Raw genomic sequence first — 22194 nt, forward strand, 5'->3', positions numbered from 1 at the left:
GGCAGGTTTGGCCGATCGCAGCCCCCACTGGCCGCGGTTCGCCGTCCTGGGCTAATGGCCTGAACCTGCCATGTCAGCTGGTAAATAAACTGGCCCGGCCCGCCAGGGTGCTTACCCTGGCAAGCCGTGTGCCAAACGTTGCCGACCCCTGCTCTAGTCTATCTGTATTCATCTGTTGTCTCTTGTCTTATACTCAGATTGCAAGCTCTTTGCGGCAGGGCTCTTTTTGTTCTCTGATCAGACCCCAAGTTGTGAGCTCAATGGGGTCTGATCCATGACTAAGGCTCCTAGGTACTACCACAATCAAATAATAATAAAGAATCTGGCCCAATGGCAACTTACAGAATTCTAAGGGCCAGACTGCAATACTCTTGTCCACACTGAATAGTACTTTATTCCACAAGTAGTTCCATTGACTTAAATGGGACTAGTCATGGTATAAACTACTAATCAATGTAAGTAAGGGTATCACACTTCACCGTCAAATGAGTCACACTAAACCATGCTTCAGTAGGCAGTAGCACTCCTTTTAAAGCCTTCATTTCTGATTTTTTTTCTAAATATAATCAAATTGTGAAACTTAAACTGCTCTTGACTTAAACTTTTTTTCAGCAGAAACGTATACCCTCAAGGAAGCTAGTAACCCATAGGGCTTTGGTGGATATGGCAAGCTTGCAGTCAAACTTCAAAGGGCAAACGTATATTTTGAACGTTCTTTCAACTTTCCCCCATTGGCCTGGCTACTACCATGTCATGAATTATAAAAAAAAAAAAAAATACCTCACATTTCATTTGAGGATCTCGAAGTGCTTTACAAACTTTAAATATTACAGCCACTTTTGGGATGGCATATAGCAACAATTGAGTTCAAGAAGAGAAGAAGCAGAATGTTCATACAATGGAAACTGTAGAAAAGGAGGGAGAGAGTTTTAGGTATATACACTATAAATACCTGCCTGGAATTTGGCAATAGCACCATGGCTAAGCCCTCTACTTTTACAAAACGGTCCATGACAACAGAGTCTTGATTTTTCCATTGCTTCACTAAGAATGACCAGACCATGTGAAACTTATTTTTAATATGAAATACTCCATTTATAACAGGGGTGGGCAAACTTTTTGTCCTGAGGGCCACATGGGGTAGGGAAGGAGGGCCGGGTAGGGGAGGCTGTGCCTCCCCAAACAGCCTGGCCCCTGTCCCCCTATTCGTCCCCTCCCACTTCCCACCTTGTGACTGCCGCCCTCAAAATCCCCGACCCATCCAACCCCCCTTGCTCCTTGTCCCCTGACCGTCCCCTCCCAGGACTTCCTGCCCCTAACTGGCCCCCGGGACCCCACCCCCTATCCAACCCCCCTTTCTCCCTGTCCCCTGACTACCCCGACCCCTATCCACACCCCTGACAGGACCCCCGGGACTCCCATGCCTATCCAACTGCCCCCTGCTCCCTGACTGCCCCCCCAGAACCCCTGACCCATCCAACCCACCCTGCTTCCTGTCCCCTGATTGCCCCAACCCCTATCCACACCCCTGCCCCCTGACAGGCCCCCGGGACTCCCACGCCTATCCAGCCCCCGTTTGCCATTCCCTGACCGCCTCCCCAGAACTTCCGCCCCAGCCAACCGCTCCCTGTCCCCTGACTGCATCCCAGTACCCCCATTTCCCGCCCCCTTACCATGCTGGAGCCAGCCACGCTGCCCCGCAGGAATGGTGTGCCAGAGCGCTGGCGGCGCAGCGAGCTGAGGCTGCGGGGGAGGGGCCGGGACCAAGCCTCCCCAGCTGGGACCTCAGGGGCCAAGCAGGACAGTCCTGCGGGTCGGATGTGGCCCGTGGGCCGTAGTTTGCCCACCTCTGATCTATAGTGTTACATGGATTCCAACTGAGCCTTTCTAATGTAATTAAAAGTTGGGCATCATCCAGAAAGGGATAACGGTGAGGTCCTTTGTGTCTCTATCCTGGCAATGACCATTAGTAACACTTGAGTAAAGACTTTGAGCAATAACAGCCTTAACAACAGGGTCTTGTATTAGGAGCAGAAATTGCTGTATACAGATTGGAAAGATCTGCCATGGCAACATCATATAGATGTATGTACGCATGGCTTTGCAGGGCCTGTCAACATCAAACTATCACCTGAAGAGACAGAGCTTGATTCTTTCTTACATAATATCTGGCAGTATAAAGGGGCCTTTGTGTAAATGAGAATCAGGCCCACCCTGCTAGTTGCTATCATGGATGGCAGAGTTTCCATCCCATTATTTTTATTTTGTCATCTTCTTATTGAGCTTTATTAGCTGTAAAACAGCTACCATGCCCCTTGACTGCTTTTTTACTCTAAAGACTATGGAATCCAAGCTGGAGGACTCTTCAGGTGAAGAGGGGAGGCTTTTTGCTCCTAAAAAGGGAAAGTGAAATACTTCATACCTTGATTCTGGGCGCTGCCCATTCTCCCTCCCAACCTAGTGTCTGGTTTTAGGCCCATTCTTTAGCTGTTGTGTTGAGAGTTTTACTTGGAATGAAGAAGTGTTTGGGATTTTCTGTCACGACTTTCCTCTGGGGTTGATGTTCCTGGCTCATTTCATAAGTCATATTAATTTTATATCATTCTAGTTTTTTAAATCAAAATGTTGTCCAGGCACAGTCAAATGCCGCACAGAAGTCTAAGTATTACATCAACACTATTACTTTTGTCATCCAAACTTGATATTACAAGTTGTTTCACAGAATTTATTTCCCATAAACCCATGTTGATTGGCATTAATTATATTACCCTCCTTTAATTCTTTATTAATTCAGTCTTGTATTAGCTGCTCCATTATCCTGCCTGGGATCAATGTCAGACTGACAGGCCTATAATTAAGGCTAAGATTTTGTCACGGATATTTTTAGTAAAAGTCACAGGCAGGTCAGGGCAATAAAGAAAAATTCACAGAAGCTGTGATCTTTCCATGACTTTTACTAAAAATATCTGTGACAAAATGGGGATCTGCAGGGCAGCTGCACAGCAGCTAGGAGCTGTGGGGGTCCCCACCGCTTGCAGCAGCTGGGGGCTGCAGGGTATCTCTGCTGCCCTCAGCTCCAAGGGGTCCCCCCGCCAGCTGCAGTGGCCAGGAGCTGCTGGGTAACTCCTGTAGCTCTGGGGGCCCGCAGTGGCTGGGAGCTCGGGGGTTCCCCCCACCTGTGGCAGCTGGGAGCTCAGGGGTTCCCTCACTGCCCAGGAGCTTGGGGGTTCCCCTGCCACCCGCAGCAGCCAGGAGCTGTAGGGTACCCCCACCACCTGTGGTACTCTGGAGCTCCCTGCCCCCGTGTGCAGCGGGGGAAACCCCAGGCTCCCGACCATCACAGGCTGAAGTCACGGAGGTCATTGGAAGTCACGGATTCCGTGACTTCCACAACCTCTGTGATTAAATTGTAGCCTTACCTATAATTACCCAGGTCATCCCATTTATACTTTTTAAATACTGGCACAATATTAGGTTTCTTCCAGTCTTCCCCATTATTCCAATGATCGTTATCTGGATGATAGTTACCTGCTGATTCAAACACGTCTAACGTTAGTAATTGCTGTTTAACATCCTCCTGAGATGGAATGGAAAGTGTTCTCATATAATATGACTACATCATCTGTTTTTTTCTCACATACAGAAGAAAAATATTTATTCAACACTTCTGCCTTTTCTGCATTATTATTGATAATTTTACCATTTCCATCTAGTAAAGGACCAATACCATTGTTGGGATTCTTTTTGTTCCTAGTATACTTAAAAACCTTCTTGGTGTCATCAACTCTGTTGGCCATTGATATCTTCTTGTGTCCCTTTGCTTTCCTTTTCAATTGTCTATAATTCCTAGCTTCTGACTTATGTTCATTACTATCAACTTCCCCTTTCTTCCGTTTATAACATATTATTTCCTCCATTGTTGGATTGTGGCTTTTGGAGCATCTAGTAAAGTGTCCGTAAACAATTCCCTCTTATCATTCACATTTTTCTGTTTAAATTCTTCCTCCCAGCTAATTTGGCTCACAATTGTTTTCAGCTTTGTGAAATTGGCCCTTTTAAAGCACCAAGTAGAGATAGTTCTGGTCTGGACTTTATTCTGTTTGCACATTATAAGTATGATCAAGTCGTGATCACTCATATCTAACCTGCCATTAATTTTTAATTCTGTGATCAGTTCCTCTTTGTCTGTCAAGGCAAGATCTAATATAGAATCCCCCCTTTTTGAGTTAAGAAATTGTCATCTAGAACATTTAGAATCTCCAAGGATGTTTTAGCACTGGAGGCCTGAGACATCCAGCATATGTTACTCTACCTGAAGTCTCCCAAGATCATACATCTTTTCCCCTATACATTATAGATAAGTGTGTGAGAAGTCAGTTTTCCTGTTTCCTAGTGTCATCTGGTGGTCTGTAGCAGACACCAACTCATTCCCATCTTGTGCTTTATCTCTAGGACATTAATCCATAAGCATTTAAGACAATTTCTTCTGAGTTACCAGTAACATGGAAACAGATAATGCCATTGTTGACATAAAGAGCTACTCCTCCTCCCATTTTTCCCACTCAATCCTTCCTAAATAGGTTATAACCATTATTTTAACATTCCAATCATCCAAGTCATCCCACTAGACTTCAATAGTACCAACTAGATCAAATTTATGCCATAGGGCCACAGTCTCGGCCACAGTTTGGAGTCTAGCTGTGAAATGCGGGGACTTAGAAATCCATGGATGTATCTGCTACGAAAAAAGTCACTCGGGACACTTCGTAGAAAGCAGTGAGGAACTCTTTATTGTTTAGAGGATCCACATTTTTCAGGTTGTCGCATCATGACATGGCTGCTCTTGTGAAGCAGGAATGTTGGACAGTTGCTGAGCTACTGACATCTCTGCTCAGGCTGCCTTCTATTTTTCTACCCACCCTGCCTTTGGGGGCAGACATCCCATTCTGACAGAATAACGATAACTCCAGCCAAGGAAGCTGCAGCACTATCCACATTTGGTTTAGCAGATATAGAATCTGGGAGGAGGGTGAGGGGCTGGATTCCATTGTCTCAGCACTGCAGGCTAATCAGAGTCATTCTTGCCAAATTCAAGCTGCAGTCAGGGCATAAAAAGCTCCACGGAGGCTGCAGCTGATCCAGTGGGAGCTTTAGCGATGTAGCTGAGCAGTGGAGGAGATTTCCTAGAGAGAAGCTCCAAACCACTGTCACTTCCTTTGCCCCAGGAGGATGAGAGACCAAACAGCTGCTGAGAAAGAAGATTAGTTGCTTAGCAACCAGCCAGCAACTAACTCTTATGCCTGCCTCTGTTGTTATTTATTATTTGTGTTATCATAACGCGTAGGAGGCCCAGTCATGGCTCAGGATCGCATTGGGCTAGGCACTGGACAAACACAGAACAAAAAGATAGTCCCTGTCCCAAAGAGTTTACAATCTAAAGTATATGACAAGAGACAACTGATGGATACAGACAGATCAATAGTACAAGAAAACAATCAGTCTGAAAGAAGCAGCAACAGAAAACTGCAAGTACCTGCAGTACCTTTATCCTGCATGACAGCAGGATAAAGAGCACCAGTTCCAACTTCAGAGACCCAATGAACCAAGGGCACCCCAAGCAGGTGCCAAAGAACCTAGAGCAAAACCTCACATGACACCCCAGCCAATGCACCTCAGCAGAGGGGATTGAAGATCAGACATAGCAGCATACCCCATCTGCAAGGAACCCAGATCAAGACCCTTGACCAGATCTCACTGAAAACACGCTAGCTCGGGGGCCTGTATGATCAGGAACATGGCCAGCGACTAGATGGTTTTCTGTTTACAAATCACTTATCATTTCATTGGGAACATCAGTACAATCCAAAGAAGAATCTGCAGCAGTGTCCATCCAAAAGAGCTTAGCATGGAGCTGCTGAACTGTGCCAATAAGTCTTGGTATTAGAAGACTTTCAACTTTTATTTGTCTTTTCCCGATTGTTAGTTTTCTCCCTGCTAAGGGGAGCATGGAAACCAAAGCCACCAGCTTGCTGACTGATGCTGGTGAAGTTTCCTCTGGAAGCTCAGTCAGATAGTAAAGTTATTATCACAAGCAAATGACAGAAGACACTTATGAAGACGACTATAAAGAAAATGAAGGAATCCCTGTATACCACTGCCAGACAGCATGGATGAATTTGCTGACATAGTTTCCTCTAGCAGCTGATCTCCTAGCCAGTGCCTACAGAAGTAATCTGACTACTCGTGAGTCATTCTCAAGAACAAGAAATATGGTTATTCAACATATGCGAATATGAAGAGTCAGAGAACTAAAAAATTGCAAGGAACTCAGCTGTCTATGAAGTGGGTGAACTGTAGTTACTTTGGCAACAGTAAGTCAGTGCAGCAGGTGGTCCTATGGAACACAGTTCTGAATCAGGGGCTATCAAAAGCACATCTTGCGCCTGAAAAAATATTCACTGAAGCAGTCAAGCAAATGTTGGAAAATACAGTGGCCAAGAGGGTATCTGTCCAAGAGAAAAAAACCTCCTGGCAAACAAAAATCACAAATGATAAAAGGACTTTTACAGATTTCTCTGTTGATATGGAAGTACAGGAATTTAATGGACTCAAGATGGGATAAGCTCTTCAGTCAAACTGTGTGCAGGTTTTGTAGGGAGCAGGGCAGAAACTTGCCACTTGAGAAGAAACTCCTGGAGTCCTTGTGGCTCCGATAGATACAATGTATTCAATGTCCCTTGGAAAGCAAGGCCGTTGCAGAGGATGAAGTCTCTGTCTCTCCATGACCCAGTCAACTCAGCTAATCCGTATGATGGCTGATGTGAGCACAGCAATACAACTGGACTTGAGAAGTCCTTGGCTCAGGGAGATGTAAAGACTACTACTGTATCCAGACCCTGCACAGGGCACAAGGATGGAGGATTTCTTACATCCTCTCCCCATCTTGTGCACAGTGTATAGTCTAGACCTAATAAAGTCCTTTGAATAAAACACTTACAGCCAGATCCTCAGCTGGTGTAAACTTATATAGCTCCATTGCCTTAACTGGAGCTCTGCCTCCTTACACCAGCTGAGAATCTGACCCTTAGACCAAGCTGTTTTAACTTCCAACCTGGCTTGCAAGATCTGGAACATAGAAAGCTTTAAAAATGGTCAGAAGATGCAAAAGAAAAAAGTAGACTTGGAGCCCAATTTCCCCTTGTATAAATGTGTGTAACTTCCACTTAAATCAATAGAAGTTGTGACCATATATTTTAGGGAAAAACTGGACCCAATGGACCAAGTTCTCCTTTCAGCTACACGCGTGCTATTCCCGCTGACTTCAATGAAAGCTGCACTGTATATCTGAGAACAGAATTTAACCAGTGGAGATCCTGTTGAGGGACCAGAAATGAATGGTTATGCAACAAAGACAGACAGAATCCTCATCAGGACTGTAGGCCTAAGAGTGTGCCTAAAGATTTGTGCAACTGACATTTGAATTTATTCTGCTGGTATCCTAATATAGGTATGCACTACGTACTGCTTACCTTTAGGGAGCTTGCAATTATTGTAGTTCACATACATACTCAGATATTATTGAAAAAGCAATCCCTCATAATTGCAGCAATAAATATTTATGAAATAATATTCTCCAATCCTTTTTGTTTTGCACCAAAAATATCAGGTTACTTGCATATATATACACTAGCATGTATACACACATCCCTATACTCTATGCCAATCTAGTTAGTTGTACACTTAAATAATCAATACTTTTCTTACTTGTTCATCTGTCAGAAGCAGAAAGTGACGGTTGCAAATACCCCGGAAGTCCTCTTTTGATACTGTATTAACTTTCTCACAATCGATATCTTTAAACTCTTGTGCAATGGTGTTAAAGCGAGCAGTCACTACTTCTTGTATACGTGTAAGGATATCTTTCTTTGACAGCTCCTGAGAAGATTTAGGCTGAGCGACTTTCTGCCCTTCCTCAGTCTAGACAGAACATACACACAAAATCAGTGATGGATTCACAGAATAAATTATAAATCATGGTGCGGCCTGCAGCCAGTCATAGTGGAGAAAGTCTATGAAGAAGGCAGCCGTATAGTTCAATCTATTCCAAGTAATGCTCGCATATACCATGAAAGAGAAAAAGGGTCATGTTAAAAAGAACAAAAATCTAAATTGACATAACATAAAGGGTGAAACTTAAGCCAATAAAAGCAAAGAAATTCAAAGCTGAGTTTTACAGAGGTCTAAAAAAATGTCTGAGCTTAGGGTAGCATATCCCTCAACCTCTGATGGAGGTGCCACTGGGTACAAACTACAACATCCCGTTATGAATTCTAAACATTCTTGATAATACTTTATCTTGAAAAAGTAATGTATAAACTTGAAACCATGTCTGCTGTAAAAAATTGGTCAAAAGAAAAATGGTATATTGCAGAATAACCCTAGATAGAGTTTCCATCTTGTATATATCATTGTATTTACTACTGTATGCTTTTGTGGGCAAACCATGGGTCAGATCCTCAGTTAATGGAGCTATACTGGTTGACATCAGCTGAGGATCTGGCCCCTACTGTAATCGAGTGATAAAATACAAGATTAAAACTTTTTATGTAACCATGGAATCTTTTAAACATAGTCCTAAAATCAAAATTTGCTATCAGATGAGGTGGAGAATGCTTTGCTGGTCATTTGAGCACTAATACACAAGCATTTCCATCCAATTACAAGCCTAGACATCTAACTCAGCTGCTCCCACACATCTTATTGAAAAGCACTCTTCCCACAAATTAATAGAACGATGCATTTTGTTGTAGTAACTGACAGACCAATCTTGATCCCAGTTGTCATGGATCTCTAGGGCACGTAAGACCCTCAGACTCTGTAAACTGTACAATGGTATGCTCAATGCTAGTAAAAGTTAGCTCGGTGTGCAAAGTTCATTGCCTCAGTGGTTAGGGTGAAAAGACACTGTCTTTGGCCCATACACATTCTTTAAAGTTCCCCCAGATTCCTTTAGGAAAGCCAGTGAAGCACCCATGTCTTTCTGGACTTCGGAGAGGCACTGTCCATGCTCAGCACCTTCCCAGCATCTGACTGCCATATGAGACAATCATGTGAGCCCTGCTACTCCAGTATCTAGGAAAGAATTTGGCAGCCCTTGTACGTGCTTCATGGGTGCCCTAGAGCGGTGCTTCCTCCTTAGGAGTTTTCTGGGCTGCAGAATCCATGCAATCTGCAGAGCTCCTGGGTCCGGGCTTGGGCTCTGAAATCCTAGAGGAGGTTCGTGAAGCAAACTGCAATTAATAGTGGCAAATCAGTATACAAAATAGTACTTGTTCCTATCTAGCACTTTTCATTAATAATCCAAAAGCATATTACTGATATGAACTATGCTGCCCAGCTGCTCTCTATTATCCCCTTTTATACAGTTGGGTAAACTCAGTTACAGAAAGGTTAAGAGACTTACTGAAATCACACAAGTTAGTGGGAGAGCTAGGAAAAGTATCCAGGACTCCTGACTGCCAGTCCAATTTTTTAAGCATTGGACCACAACTCCACTGTATAAAGCATTTAGTTAGATATGTTCAAGGTGGGACAATGAGATGTTTATTATAGATTGTCATAGCTGGTGCATTAAGTTGTAATTTTTTCAGATTTTCCAGTTGTCAGTGTGAGCTTTGCAAACAGATTTAGTAGCCCTCTTTTTTGTTGCTGTTATTCTAATTTTCCTTAACATTAAGATGGATCGAGTCTTATGTAAAACAAAATTACATGAAAGTTCTTGAAATAAATAAGGAAAGCTAGCCTTCCAAAATGTGTCATTCTCTCAAACACTCCCAAACAGTTAGATTTTTACTAATAATGTCCTTTGCCTTATTACAATAATTAAAAACAGAAGTGCAGTGCTTTGCCGTTTTCAGAATGTTAGAAACCTAGAAAGATCTATTGTATAATGCCTGGCAGTCTTCATTCCCTAACAGCAGCATGGACTCGATTCAGTGTCTGTATGCATAATTCCACTTCTCATATTTCTTCTCTTAATAATACAGCTGTAATTCTTATCCTGCGGGTACATTTTATGTAAAGTGTGGTTAATATTGAAAAAGTGTTATTTGCATCGGAAGATAGTGGTGTCTTTTCTGATTAGGTGACAGGTTTCTTGTAGTTATGGAAGAAACATATTTTCTTTTCCATTCAGTTATAATGATCATGTGAGAAGTGACAAGGAAACTAGAGTATAAGACCAAAAGCCATCTGTTTCTTTTTTTGGTATTTAGTATTGCTTAGAGTAGCAAAACTTGTACTTTTAAACTTATAAATGTATAAAATAAAATACTAACATTTAACATATTTTTAAGAAATGTCCTTGAATTAAAAATGGAAGTGTTTATAATAGCTTTTTTTTATATTAGCAGTACTTGCTAGCATAGCTATAGTAAAGACAGTTGCCATTTGTGTTATGAAAATCCTGCTTTCAAGAGTTTAGAAATTGCACTGGATTGAAGCTTGGCATGTAACCCTGAAAACAAAGTATTTCCTCTTTAAAAATAATTCAATTACTTTAAATATAACTCCATATTTTGTAGTCGCTGAAACTGAATTTATAAAGAAGACTTGGCTTCATCTAAAAACTGAAGTTTGCTGCTGTTTTTTAGAGGTAAAATTTGAAAGTGTTGAATAGGATTTTAGCTGCACAGTTTTAATTAATTTTAACTTTTTGAAAATGTAACTCTTTGGCAGCAAAATGGACTTCTGTATTCTGTTGTTCATAAATAAATAACAAAACACAGCAGTTATTTACTCTGAAAACTGGCTACTCCAAATACATGTTTGGTGTGTTTTATTACTATGCATCAGTCTTCCACTATATCTACCCCACAGTGTAGATTTTCAGCTTGCAGAATGCTACTGATCTGAATAGGAGTTTAGATATAGTAATATGTACCAAGGGTTAACAGTGTGACAGATTTGAAAGTGATATACTGAAAATGAAAGTTTTATGCACCTCATACACTTGTTTTGAACCCAGTTGCACTGACACCCACCTACACATTCCGGCTTAGCAATGTCTGGATGCAGTATTACTACTATGGAAGATCAGATAAAAAAGAAACACAACCGTTATACTAGAGACTTTAAAATAGGGGAAATAATTGACTATGGGCCCAATCCTGCCCTCCATTACAGTAAATGTGTACAATCCCTTTTTAAATTAATGAGATTTACACACAATCAGCTGAGTGCCTAAAATATTTTTACATAAGAAGAACATATTAATAGGTTTGGGCTAATCAGCCCTTATCTCATTCCTCATCCTCTGATGGAGGTGTCCCTGAACTCCTCTCTCACCTGAGGTAAGAGAACCCCAACTTCCAATAAGTTTAACTAAAATAATTATGGAATTAAATAACAATATTAGTCAAATTTTGCTCTTAATCCATTTTCAAAGCATTTACTATGGGCTAGATCATGTCACAATGATCTGCACCTGTAAAAGGAGGGGGATCAGCAACCTCTACTATGTTTTTTGACCACTAAGGGCTATCTAGAGGTTCAGGATAAGAATATGGAGGTGTTGGGCAGGCAGGGGGTGAAATTGTAGGTAGGTGGAAGATGAGCTTTGCCTCACTTAGCAGCTTGTAGGAATGCCACTGGAATGTTCATGCAATCTGAGGTTGTACTAACTCTCCCGCAGTGGCCTCTCAACCCTGGAGAACCCCCTGGCTCTTTAAGGAGGTCTGGGGGAATGGAGGCTGCCACAATGAAGATAAACCTTGTGAGTGCCAATGTTGCCAGGAAAGGAAGCCCCAGAGCCAGTGGAGTAGCTAATTGCAGAAGCCCTGACCTGTTGGGGGTTGTAGGGAAGAATTCTGTCTTCCTAAGCACTACACAGGTCCTCTGAACAAGGGCTATTGCCCAGAGGTCAAGGTCATTTGACAAAACAATATCTGAACTAACATGATAGACTAGATGGTTCTCAAATCTCATACCTTTGTGTTTATGTATGCATAGGATTAATATACCTGTTTCACCACTCCATTAACCTCATTAACTTCCAAGTTACACCAGCATAAACCCCCTTTAAAAAAGTAGTTTTTTGGGTTTGTCCAGAGACAGTTTTTATAGCTGTGCAACTCTTCCCTCCAGATTCTCCCTCTCTTCTCCAGCATTTCTCTGTCTCCCCTCTCCGTCCATTGTGAACCCTGCTTGTTGCCCCTGAATCTCTCTTTCTAGCTCTTTCATAACCTCTCTCCTCTTCTTTTCCTGCCTTATGGGTAGTGAAATCTCTTATGCGGACCCTGTCAGTCACCTCCACCTGTCCTGGAATCCTCAAGGCCCAACATTCTGCCGGCCAGCTTTAAAAGGGTCATCAAGGTAAGAGGGGTGAACTTTTAGAAATCTTCCATACAGGTAAAAACACTGAGTGAGATTAAGGCTAGCTGGACCTTTGGTCTGACCCAGTACGGCCATTCTTATATATGTTTTCACTTTTCCTCCCTGCAAATCACTTTACTAGTTCAGCAGATCTTCATATATTTTATCCAGGGCCTGATCTTGGTCAAATGAAGTTCCCATGAGGTAAATCCTGAGTGGTGCATTACTCCCTTCTTCTAATGTAGGGGAGCTCCAACCTGGCCCTATTAGCCCTGAGACTGGCAGGCCAGCACAGAAGGAGTCGTGGAGCATATCCTCAGCTGCTCCATGGTCTAGACCAGTGGTTCTCAACCCACAGCCTGCAGGCAGCCCAATCAGCACACAGCTGAGGCCCATGTGACATCCTCAGGGCTGTAACTAGGGTGGGGTGGAAGGGGCATTTGCCCCAGGCACAGAGCTGGCATGAGGATGCAAAAATGGGGTGATGCAGGATTGGGCCCAGCATCAGCACCCTCCTCTAGCAGGATCAGGCCCACCAGGATCAACCCTCCCCTGGCAGGATTGGGCCCAGCAGCATTGGCAGGAGGCCAGGGTGCTCAGTGCCCCCACACTCTGCCAGTCCAGTGACCCCGGCTGGAGCAGGCTCCCGGCACTAGGACTGCAGCAGCAGGGGAGCAGGGTGGGCTGCACGGCTGATCTACCTGCAGCCGAGGTAGGAGGCCAGCAGGGGAGGGGAGGGAGGTACAGGGGGCTAGGGTCATGGGGGGTGAAGGGAGGAGGTGCAGGGGGCTAGGACTGCATGGAGATGGGTGCAGCCGGTGCATGGGGCACAGATTTGGGGGGGGATGGGACTGGTGGCAGTCCCTGGATGGGGGAACTAGATACTGGGGCAAAGTCCATGGATGGAGAAGTTGAGTGCTAGGAGCCAGTCCTTGGGGTGGGGGTGGGGGGTGCTGGGGGAGTTGCCGGGGGGCAGTCCCTGGGTGGGGGACTGGATCCTGGAGGGGGAAGTCCCTAGGGGAGCTGTTCTTCTGTGGACAAGGTATCCTGTCTCTGCTGGGCAGGCATGTGTGCCAGCCCAGTGTTGGGGAGATCTGGATGCTGGGGGGACAATCCCAGGGGGGGTTGGGTGATGGGGGGCATTCCCTGGCTAGGGGGGCAGTTTGAGGAAGGGCTGGGAGACAGTTCCTAGCTGGGGGGATCGGAGGGGCTGGGTTCCTGGGTGTCTGGGTGCCTGGGGTAGTCTCTGGCTGTGGGGATGGCACACCACAATGGGTAGGGCTCCCCATCTTTGCAGGCAGACTCCGCAGCCATGCTCTCTGGGTGCTCAGCCCAGCCACACCACCCTGGCAGCAAATTAATTAACAATTAATTAATTTTAACAGTTAATGTTTTGACTTATTTTGCTAATTTAAAATGCTCTTGGTAGACATGCCAGTGTTGAAATGAAAGTTACTATATCGATTTGATTCACGTTGCTATCATATAACAAATACTAAACCTTCTTTTTTGTAGATGTTCAGGTAGTATACATATTGTGTGGACACGGCTCACGTAACACATAGAGAGCTGCGTATGTGCCCACAGTGGTAAATAGTCCACTGGTCTGGACACTTTACTAAAGGCCTGAAGACGTGTTCTTCGTTGGTTAGCAGTATCACAACATAAAATGTGACCTCTTTCTCAGTTATTGCTGTACCATCCGCTCACTTTTAGGTAGTTGCTTAGTAATATCAGAGGTAAATGACCCAATCAGAATTCTCTCACACCTCCTTATCTTTATCACACTTCAGTCATAGTGCTTAAAATGCTTTACATTTCTTTAATCTTATTTTTGACAGTATACTCATGCACCTCTACAGAAAACTCTGATTCAGTTGACATCTCCCTCATCTACATCAGATCAGACCTATTGTTGTTTGTATTATAGAGAATTAATCAGAATATAAATCTCATTAGCATACATCAAAACCATCCAAAGACCCTAACGATGAATAAAATTTTGAAATAATTTCCCCAAGATGTTCTCACCTCCTCTTATTCAGCAGTTTTCTAAGCATAAAATATATCTTAAACCTGTATAGCTTCTGGGCTTGTAAATGTTTGCCTTGGTGGTTGAGGGTTTTATTTATGAGGTGCCATTTGAGACAAAAGTCATCCCAGGCCCATATTTTACTAGTTCAGTAAATTTTCCATACTCTAATGATCAAGCTGAATACTTTACTACTTACTTTTGCATATATTTCAGTGATCAAGTTGTATAACATAATAAGATTTCATAATGTGATTGAATGAGTTGCATACCTCATTAATTTAGCTACATACTTTAAAAGTCAAAATTATTGCATATTTGGAAGAGGTGAATAGTTTAATGATCAGCCTCCCCTTGCAACTTGTGCTCCAGCCCAGATATGAGTGTGGGCCCACAGCGGGATGAAATTGCAAAGGAACAGAATTTTCATTTGAACTCAAATTGAAAACATCAGATTTGATGGGATCTAGAAGCTGATACTAAGGATCTGGTTCATATTACTTTTAAACAAAATTCTCCCATCTGGAGAGATTTGGAATTTTACTGATGGTTTTATCTCATCTATCCCACACACAGCACATTCAAGTGCCAGAAAAATATTGATTCACTGAGAAAAAAATGCTGTTCAAACAGAAGCAATTTAAGGTTCAATCTTGTGAAACACTAAGCACCTCCAGCAAGATATTGAGCATCTTAATTTCCTGCTGAAGTAATTGGCGTAGCAACTTCCAGGAGTTACTCAGCATCTTGAAAGATTCAGCACTAAAGAAGTTTCTGATGCAGAATTAGTCTTGTTAAGGGCCTGATCCTGTGAGATGCTGAGCTTTTTCAACATGAGTTAAGGAGGGTGGCCCCTTGGAGGCTCAAGATATACCAGAAACAACCCTAGGTATCAAAAATAGTTATCTAATGTTAAAGCTTGCTAAAGGACCATTATTGCCGCATACAAATACACTCGTAAAACTAATACATTATTGGGTCTGGATTAACAGAGGTGTGAATAAGGTGTTTTAATTCTATGCATACATGAACACAAATGTATCAAATCTGAGAACCCCAGATAGTTAGGATATCATTTTGCTAATATGATGAAAATGTAAATATTTAAAAATCTTATTTTTTTAAAGAACTGTAATTAAAATTACTTTTACTCTACCCATACTTAACTAAGCTTTTCATGCCATTACGGACAGAGTAACAGACACAATACTATAAATGTAAATGCTAAATTTACAGACAGTAAAATGTGTTAAACTATGGACACAGTTGCACTTATAATAAACCCTAGAGTGAATCTAAATATTCCTATTGACAACTGACATATACATATTACAAACATTTTGAAGCTGTTTGTGGGTTCTCCTTCATCTGAAAATTGCAGTCCTTTTCTTCCTCTTAAGAAAGAAACTAATCCTGCTATTCTTTAATGCCTAACAGACTTTTTGATTTGGAATATAAACAGACACAAAGTAGAAATCTCATTGGTTTTTCAGTTGCTACATTATGACATAATATTTAATTACCATATAGTTCTGTATGAATTTGTTTTGCACAACATTCTATTATTGCCATGGTAATAAAGTAAAAAGGCTTTTTATATGGTTTTCCATTGGATGACAATTTTTTTTTCATTTTATTGTCCTGCAAGCATATATTTTGCAAATAAAACAGTCGCTGCTTTTTAAGGCATAAGATGCAAGTTATTCTATTTTGTTTAAGGACTACTATATTAACTGATACAAATAGTTTTTGATTTTCTTGGCCAAATTTAGAAGTGAACTGCAACGGGGCATAATTTAGCCTCCCTTGCACTCAGTTAGACTTACTTACAGCCATTTATCATTCTGTAAGGAAGTCTATGGTAGGACATGCAAAGCAACTGGAAGAAGGTGTAGGAATGTGGAAATTAAATAGAATGGAAACCTCTGTATACCGTCTTTACCTGCTCTTAATGCCTACATTTGGGTAGAGGGGGACAGGGAGGTTCCAAATTGTTAAGCGGGTCTGAGTGTAAATCAAGGTCCTCGTCCTACGTCTGTGTAGAGTCCCATTAACTTCAGTGGAGTCTATGTGGGTGTAAGTGTCAGATAACATGACTGGGCCACAATTAAATGTAAGTGAATCTTGAGTGAGGCTAAGTTTGTGTAACACACTCATTGAGGGTGTCAGAAGTTGTAAATTTCACCAATTGAAATTTCCTTTATACTTATTAAACTCACCTCTGAATTTGGCCCTCTGTGGTGTATACATTCCACTCCCATTTTAATACATTTGTTCAGAGTAAAACATTGGATTAATCACTGAAAAAATGAATGAATTAAATAAGCCTGTTCAAGACCCAAAATCAGTCATCTTTCTGTAATTCCCCCTCCTTACTAGTTACTCTATTCTAGCAAAGCCCTCTGTTCCCATGGAGTAACTTGCAGAATCAATGCCATAATTTGCTAATTCTAATGAATGTTCTTTCTTATATGAGAGACCCTATTCACTTGTCCTTACTCATTGCTTACTCAACAGAAATGCCCAACATCCCATTGACTGCAAGAGATATTTGACGGGAGAAGCTGCACCTGACCATTTATTTAGAATTAGCAAGCTTATTGAATTCATTCATTTTAAGGCATTTGAGTTCATTTTTAAAAGAAATAGCTTACAGCTTGGTAGCTAGACTTACCTCTAAGAGGAGATTAATATTTTTCAGGAAAAATTTCCAGTCTATTGTATGATTTTCATAAATCCTTAGCTTCTTGAGTAGGTGCCTGAATTGCCTGTCCGATAGTTTAAAGCAGAAATGGTCAAGTACCTGGCGGAATTCCAGTGCTTTAATTGCCCCAGTGCCTTCTTTATCAAACAGAGAAAATGCCTGAGAAAGCAAAAAGGAATGTTACTTTAAAAACACTGAATATTTCGGAAGAGATTTATCTTTAGCATGGCCGTTACTGGATGGCTAGATAAAGGCATATGTGATATGTATTCCTCTTATCTGCAGGTATTTTAGATGTGAAGAAATGAAAGAAGTTTACGATTTTATTCAAACCCCACTGGAAATGAAAAGTTTATCATTGTCTTGAGATCCAGCAAGTTTAAAGATCAACCAAATTTATCCTATATTTTTGTGTATTAAATAAATAATTTTTTCTCCAATCAATAGACTCTTCCAAAAAATAAGCATTCAGTGAGAACAGACATTTTATATTTGATTGCTTGGATGCCCAAATATACAGCCCAGGTACAAGTTAACATGAATTCCTATCAGCCAAACAAGAAAGGATACAAACAAAAATGTTTCAGACATCCAACCCCTGTAGAGTTCCCCCACAGAGAAAATTTGAGCTGGCTGTGCATACTAGTTTGTTTCCTTTCTCCCAGCAGATGGAAACTTTTGACTGGCTAAGCTAATGTTGCCTTTTTCCATTCTCCCCCCTCCAAAGCACTCTGTGGGAAAGATCTCCATTCTCAGTATCTCTTGGAGATGCAGAGGTCAACCTGTGAGCAAATAACCTCTCATCTTGGTTTCCACATTCTTGCTCTTCCAGGCATTAGGGTTGCCATCTGTCCAGGTTTTCCTAGTTTCATTCCTTTTTTGAAGGTAACTGTCCTGGGAAATCTGGAAGGGTGCTCAGTATACACTGTCATCTGTCCAGTTTTATAGGCACAGGATCTTCTCGGATGTTCCAGTTTTTTGTACTTTAGAGGTGGCAACCCTATGAGTTCCCAAAGACTCTTTCCACAGGAAATGTATTAGACTGAATTCTGCTTCAGAAGCAGACACTGAAGAGAGTGCAAAGAACCAGAAGAGGCATCGAATGCTGTAAGCAACTGGTGCAGTGAGAGTGGATACTGGAATGTAGGGGAGCCACTGTGTGTGGAGCACTGTGACTCCACTCAACTAACAACCACTCACCCAACTTTATCTTTGCCCCCCTGATTTTGTTTTACAATAGAAATATGCAGTTGAATATATAAACATTTATTTTACATATGTAAATGTTTTGTACAAATTTGAAAGGAATATAGTCCTAGTCAAAGTTCTATAGGTTCACAATTTACACATACCTAATTCATTTGGTGGGGGCTTGTAGTCTTATTGAAAACCTGAGAGGTGGGCGGGCGCAAGCCCGCCCACTTCTAAAGGCCCCTCCCCCAGCCCAGCGGGAGGGACCACTGGACCCAGGGACCAAATGAACGCAGGGGACAACAAATGAGAAAACCAGGGAGGGAGGTGAAGGTCATAGGTTTAAAATGACAGTACCGGATGGGGACACCGAGCAGAGAACCCCAGACAGCGCCCACTGCTCCTCAAAGCTGTCCAGGGAGCCAGCGGACGCTGCCCAGTGAAACTCTGCCTGGACACGTGAAACTAGAGAGGAACGGAAATAGGCCCCACAGTCGCAGAGCACCCCCTCGTCCAGCATCCTCCTCCTGGTAATGTAGATGGAGAGCTTGGCCAGGACCAGGAGAAGGTTGACGAGGAGGTCTCACAACTTCATGGGGCCACAGATAGGGTGAGCGAAAAGGAACAGGTGTGGGGAAAAGTGCAGCCAGAATCTCAACAAGAGGTTCTGGAGGAGCCAGAATAGGGGTTGCAACCTGGCGCATTCGAGATAGGTGTGCGCCAAGTTCTCCCTCATGCCGCAAAAGGGGCAGGCCTCGGGTATGGGTGTGAACCGCGCCAGGTACACGCCCATGCTCACAGCTCCATGAAGGAGCCGCCAACCGATGTCCCCAGCGGGCCGTGGAACCAAGGTGGAATAGAGGCTGGCCCACTGGGGCTCCTCACCCTCTTTAGGTAGAAGACAGTCCCGCCGTTTGGTGTCTGGGTGGGATGTGAGGGTGAGGAAATGCAGCATGTGGAGCATGAGCATGTGCAGTTTGTCTCTAGGCGCAGTTCGGAACCGGACCGGCTGCAGGGTACGCAGCCGGCTTGGAGTGTGGGAACGGTGAGGCTGGGGGGGCTCGTTCATGGAACAGGGGCTGAATAACAATGTCCGGAGGGCCCGGGGTGAGGGGTGGGCAGGGAGCGCCCCCTCGCAGGGCCCACTGCAGGAAGATGAGAGAAACGGGTGACAAGGCGGCCTCCACCTCCTGGAGTATGCACGCAGGGGGGTCGTAAGGGTGGAGAGCCCCATGCACCCACCGAGCACATGGGGATCCACCCAGTCCCCCCTGTCGTAGTCCAGGAGGTCTCCGACCCTAGTGGTTTCTGCCAGGACCAACCTCCGGCGCACCGAGGGAGACTCCGCCACCTGCACACGCAGATCGGGGTTGTGTAGCTGGGGCTCCGTGAGGAGGTCCGCCCCCTCGGTGGCCACAAAGGACCTGGTCGCCGAAAAAAGCTTCCAGGTCTGGAGGAGGTCCTGGTAGAAGACCGGCAGCTCTGAGAGGTCTCGTGGAAGACCCCTCAGGTGGACCAAAAAGAGCCGCCAGTCGTATCGGAGCCCTCGGAGGCGGCAGAGGAAAGCGTGCGCCAACGTGCTCCATGCCGGACTACCTTCACCGTAAAGGAGTCACTGCAGGGCCTGGCTGCGAAGGCAGACCAGGCCCTGCCCTCCCTCCTCCAGGGGAAGACTCAAAACCCCTGCAGGGACCCAGTGCAGCCCCGGCCAGAAGAATTCCAGGACTGTCCTCTGGAGCCTGGCCAGGGTCCCCGAGGCCGGGCTCAGGGTGTTGAACTGGTGCCAGAGCATGGACAGGACTAGCTGGTTTAGCACTAATGCCCTCCCTCGCAGGGACAGACACCGGAGCAGTCCTGTCCATCTCCGCAGCCGCTCACCCACCCTGGCCTCCAAATCCTGCCAGTTCGCCGGCAGAGAAGGATGCGTGGCGCACAGATAAACGCCGAGATAGAGCAGCGGACCCGCGCTCCACCGGATGGCTTGACGCGCGGGTGGGAGGGAGCTCGCCTGCCACCCGTCCCCAACCACCAAGCCAGAGCTCTTGACCCAGTTGACCCGGGCGGAGGAGGCTGCCAAATAAACAGCCTGGCAGGTCTCCACCCGCACCAGGTTGCCCGGGTCCTGGACCACGAGGAGCACGTCATCGGCGTACACCGACAGGACCAGCCGCAGCTCCGGCTCCTGAAGCACCAACCCCGTCAACCTCCAGCAGAGGAGACAGAGGAAGGGCTCAATTGCCAGAGCGTACAGCTGGCCCGAGAGGGGGCACCCCTGCCGTACTCCCCGCCCGAAGCTGACCGGCTCAGTCAGGGTCCAGTTGAGCCTGCCCAGACACTCCGCCTCAGCGTACAGCACCTGGAGGAAGCCCACGAACTGGGGCCCGAAGCCGAACGCCTGCAGAGTGCCCAGGAGATAGCTGTGGTTCATCCTGTTGAACGCCTTCTCCTGGTCCAGGGACAGGAGGGTGAACGACAGACCATCCCTACGCCTCAGCTCCAAGAGGTCCCGGACCAAATACAAGTTATGGAAAATGGTCTGGCCCGGGACGGTGTAGGTCTGGTCGGGATGGACCACGTCCGCCAGCACGGACCCCAGCCGCAGCGAGATGGCCTTCGCTACGACCTTATAGTCCGTGCTGAGGGGCGAGACGGGACACCAATTCCATAGGTTGCGAAGGTCCCCCTTCTTCGGCAATAAGGCAAGCTCGGCTCGCCTGCATGAGAGAGGGAGGACCCTGCTTTGCAAGGACATGGCCCAGACGGTGACGAGGTCTGGGCCGAGGATGTCCCAGAACATGCGGTAGAACTCCACGGTCAACCCGTCCATGCCCGGAGATTTGTTGGTGGGCATGAGACAGAGTGCTCCCCAGAGCTCGGCTAGAAAGAGAGGCAGCTCCAGCCGGTCTCGGTCGCCCGCACTGAACATAGGGAGCCCGGTCCAGAGCACTCTGCAGGCTTCAGCGTTGGTTGGATCCGGGGAGAAAAGGCTGGCGTAGAAGGCCCTGGCCCTTCCATGCATCTCCTCCGGATCCGTGAGGGGGGCACCGTCGTCTGCCAGGAGGCAGGTGACATGTTTTTTAGCCCCCGTCTTTTTCTCCAGGGTGTAGAAGAAGCTGGAGCCGCAATCCATCTCCCGAAGGAGATGGATGCGGGATCGAGCAAAGGCACCCCAGGCCCGATGGTCCTCCAGGGCCCTGAGCGCCGCCCGCTTCTCCCGGTAGGCTGCGCAGAGGGGTGGATCCTTGGGGCTGGAAGCCAGATGCCTCTCTAGCTCTAAGACCTCCCGCTCCAACTGCCCTATCACCGCATCCCTCTGCCGGCTGCCGCCCCGGGAGTAGTCATGGCAGAAGAGCCGTGCGCGCACCTTCCCCACATTCCACCGCCTCGCCGAGGTACGCCGCTGTCCCCGCCAGGCCAGCCAGAACTCCTGGAAGAATGCCACGAAGCCTACATCCTCCGGCAAGCTGTTGTTAAAATGCCAATAGGCCAGCCCCAGCCTCTCCGAACTGAGAGAGGCCGTCACGGTCACCAGGTGGTGATCCAAGAATGGGGCTGGCTGGATGCTGGAGGTGTGGGCCCGTGCCAGATAGAAACATGAGAAATAAATGCGGTCCAATCAGGAGTGGCATGACCGATCCTCCTCCACCCGGACATAGGTGAAGGTGGTATCGTCGTCCAGGTGGTGGTCACACCAGACATCCACCAGGGAGTGATGATCCACCATCTCCCTGAGGACACCTGCGGCTGCCTGGGAATTCTCGACTCCTGAGCGGTCCTGGTCCTTGAGGGTGGTGTTGAAGTCCCCGCCCAGGACCAGGCACTCGTGAGGATCCAGGGGGGCCGAGGAAGGCCGACGCCTGCCGATAGAAACGCACTCATTCCAGGCCCGTGTTCA

The 22194-nt window shown here is 45.4% G+C and overlaps 1 protein-coding gene across 1 annotated transcript in view; it reads right to left on the reverse strand.

Moving 5' to 3' along the window:
• Positions 1 to 22194, reverse strand: part of EFCAB6 (EF-hand calcium binding domain 6) — a 151450-nt gene that overhangs the window by 18641 nt on the left and 110615 nt on the right. The window contains exons 24-25 of the mRNA XM_034759423.1: positions 17079 to 17267; positions 7765 to 7977 (exon numbers count right to left, since the gene is read on the reverse strand). Of these exons, the coding sequence (XP_034615314.1) occupies positions 7765 to 7977; positions 17079 to 17267 (402 nt within the window). The remainder of the gene's footprint in view (positions 1 to 7764; positions 7978 to 17078; positions 17268 to 22194) is intronic.

Source organism: Trachemys scripta, chromosome 1 (genome assembly GCF_013100865.1).
Source record: "Trachemys scripta elegans isolate TJP31775 chromosome 1, CAS_Tse_1.0, whole genome shotgun sequence".
NCBI classification, from domain to species: Eukaryota; Metazoa; Chordata; order Testudines; family Emydidae; genus Trachemys; species Trachemys scripta.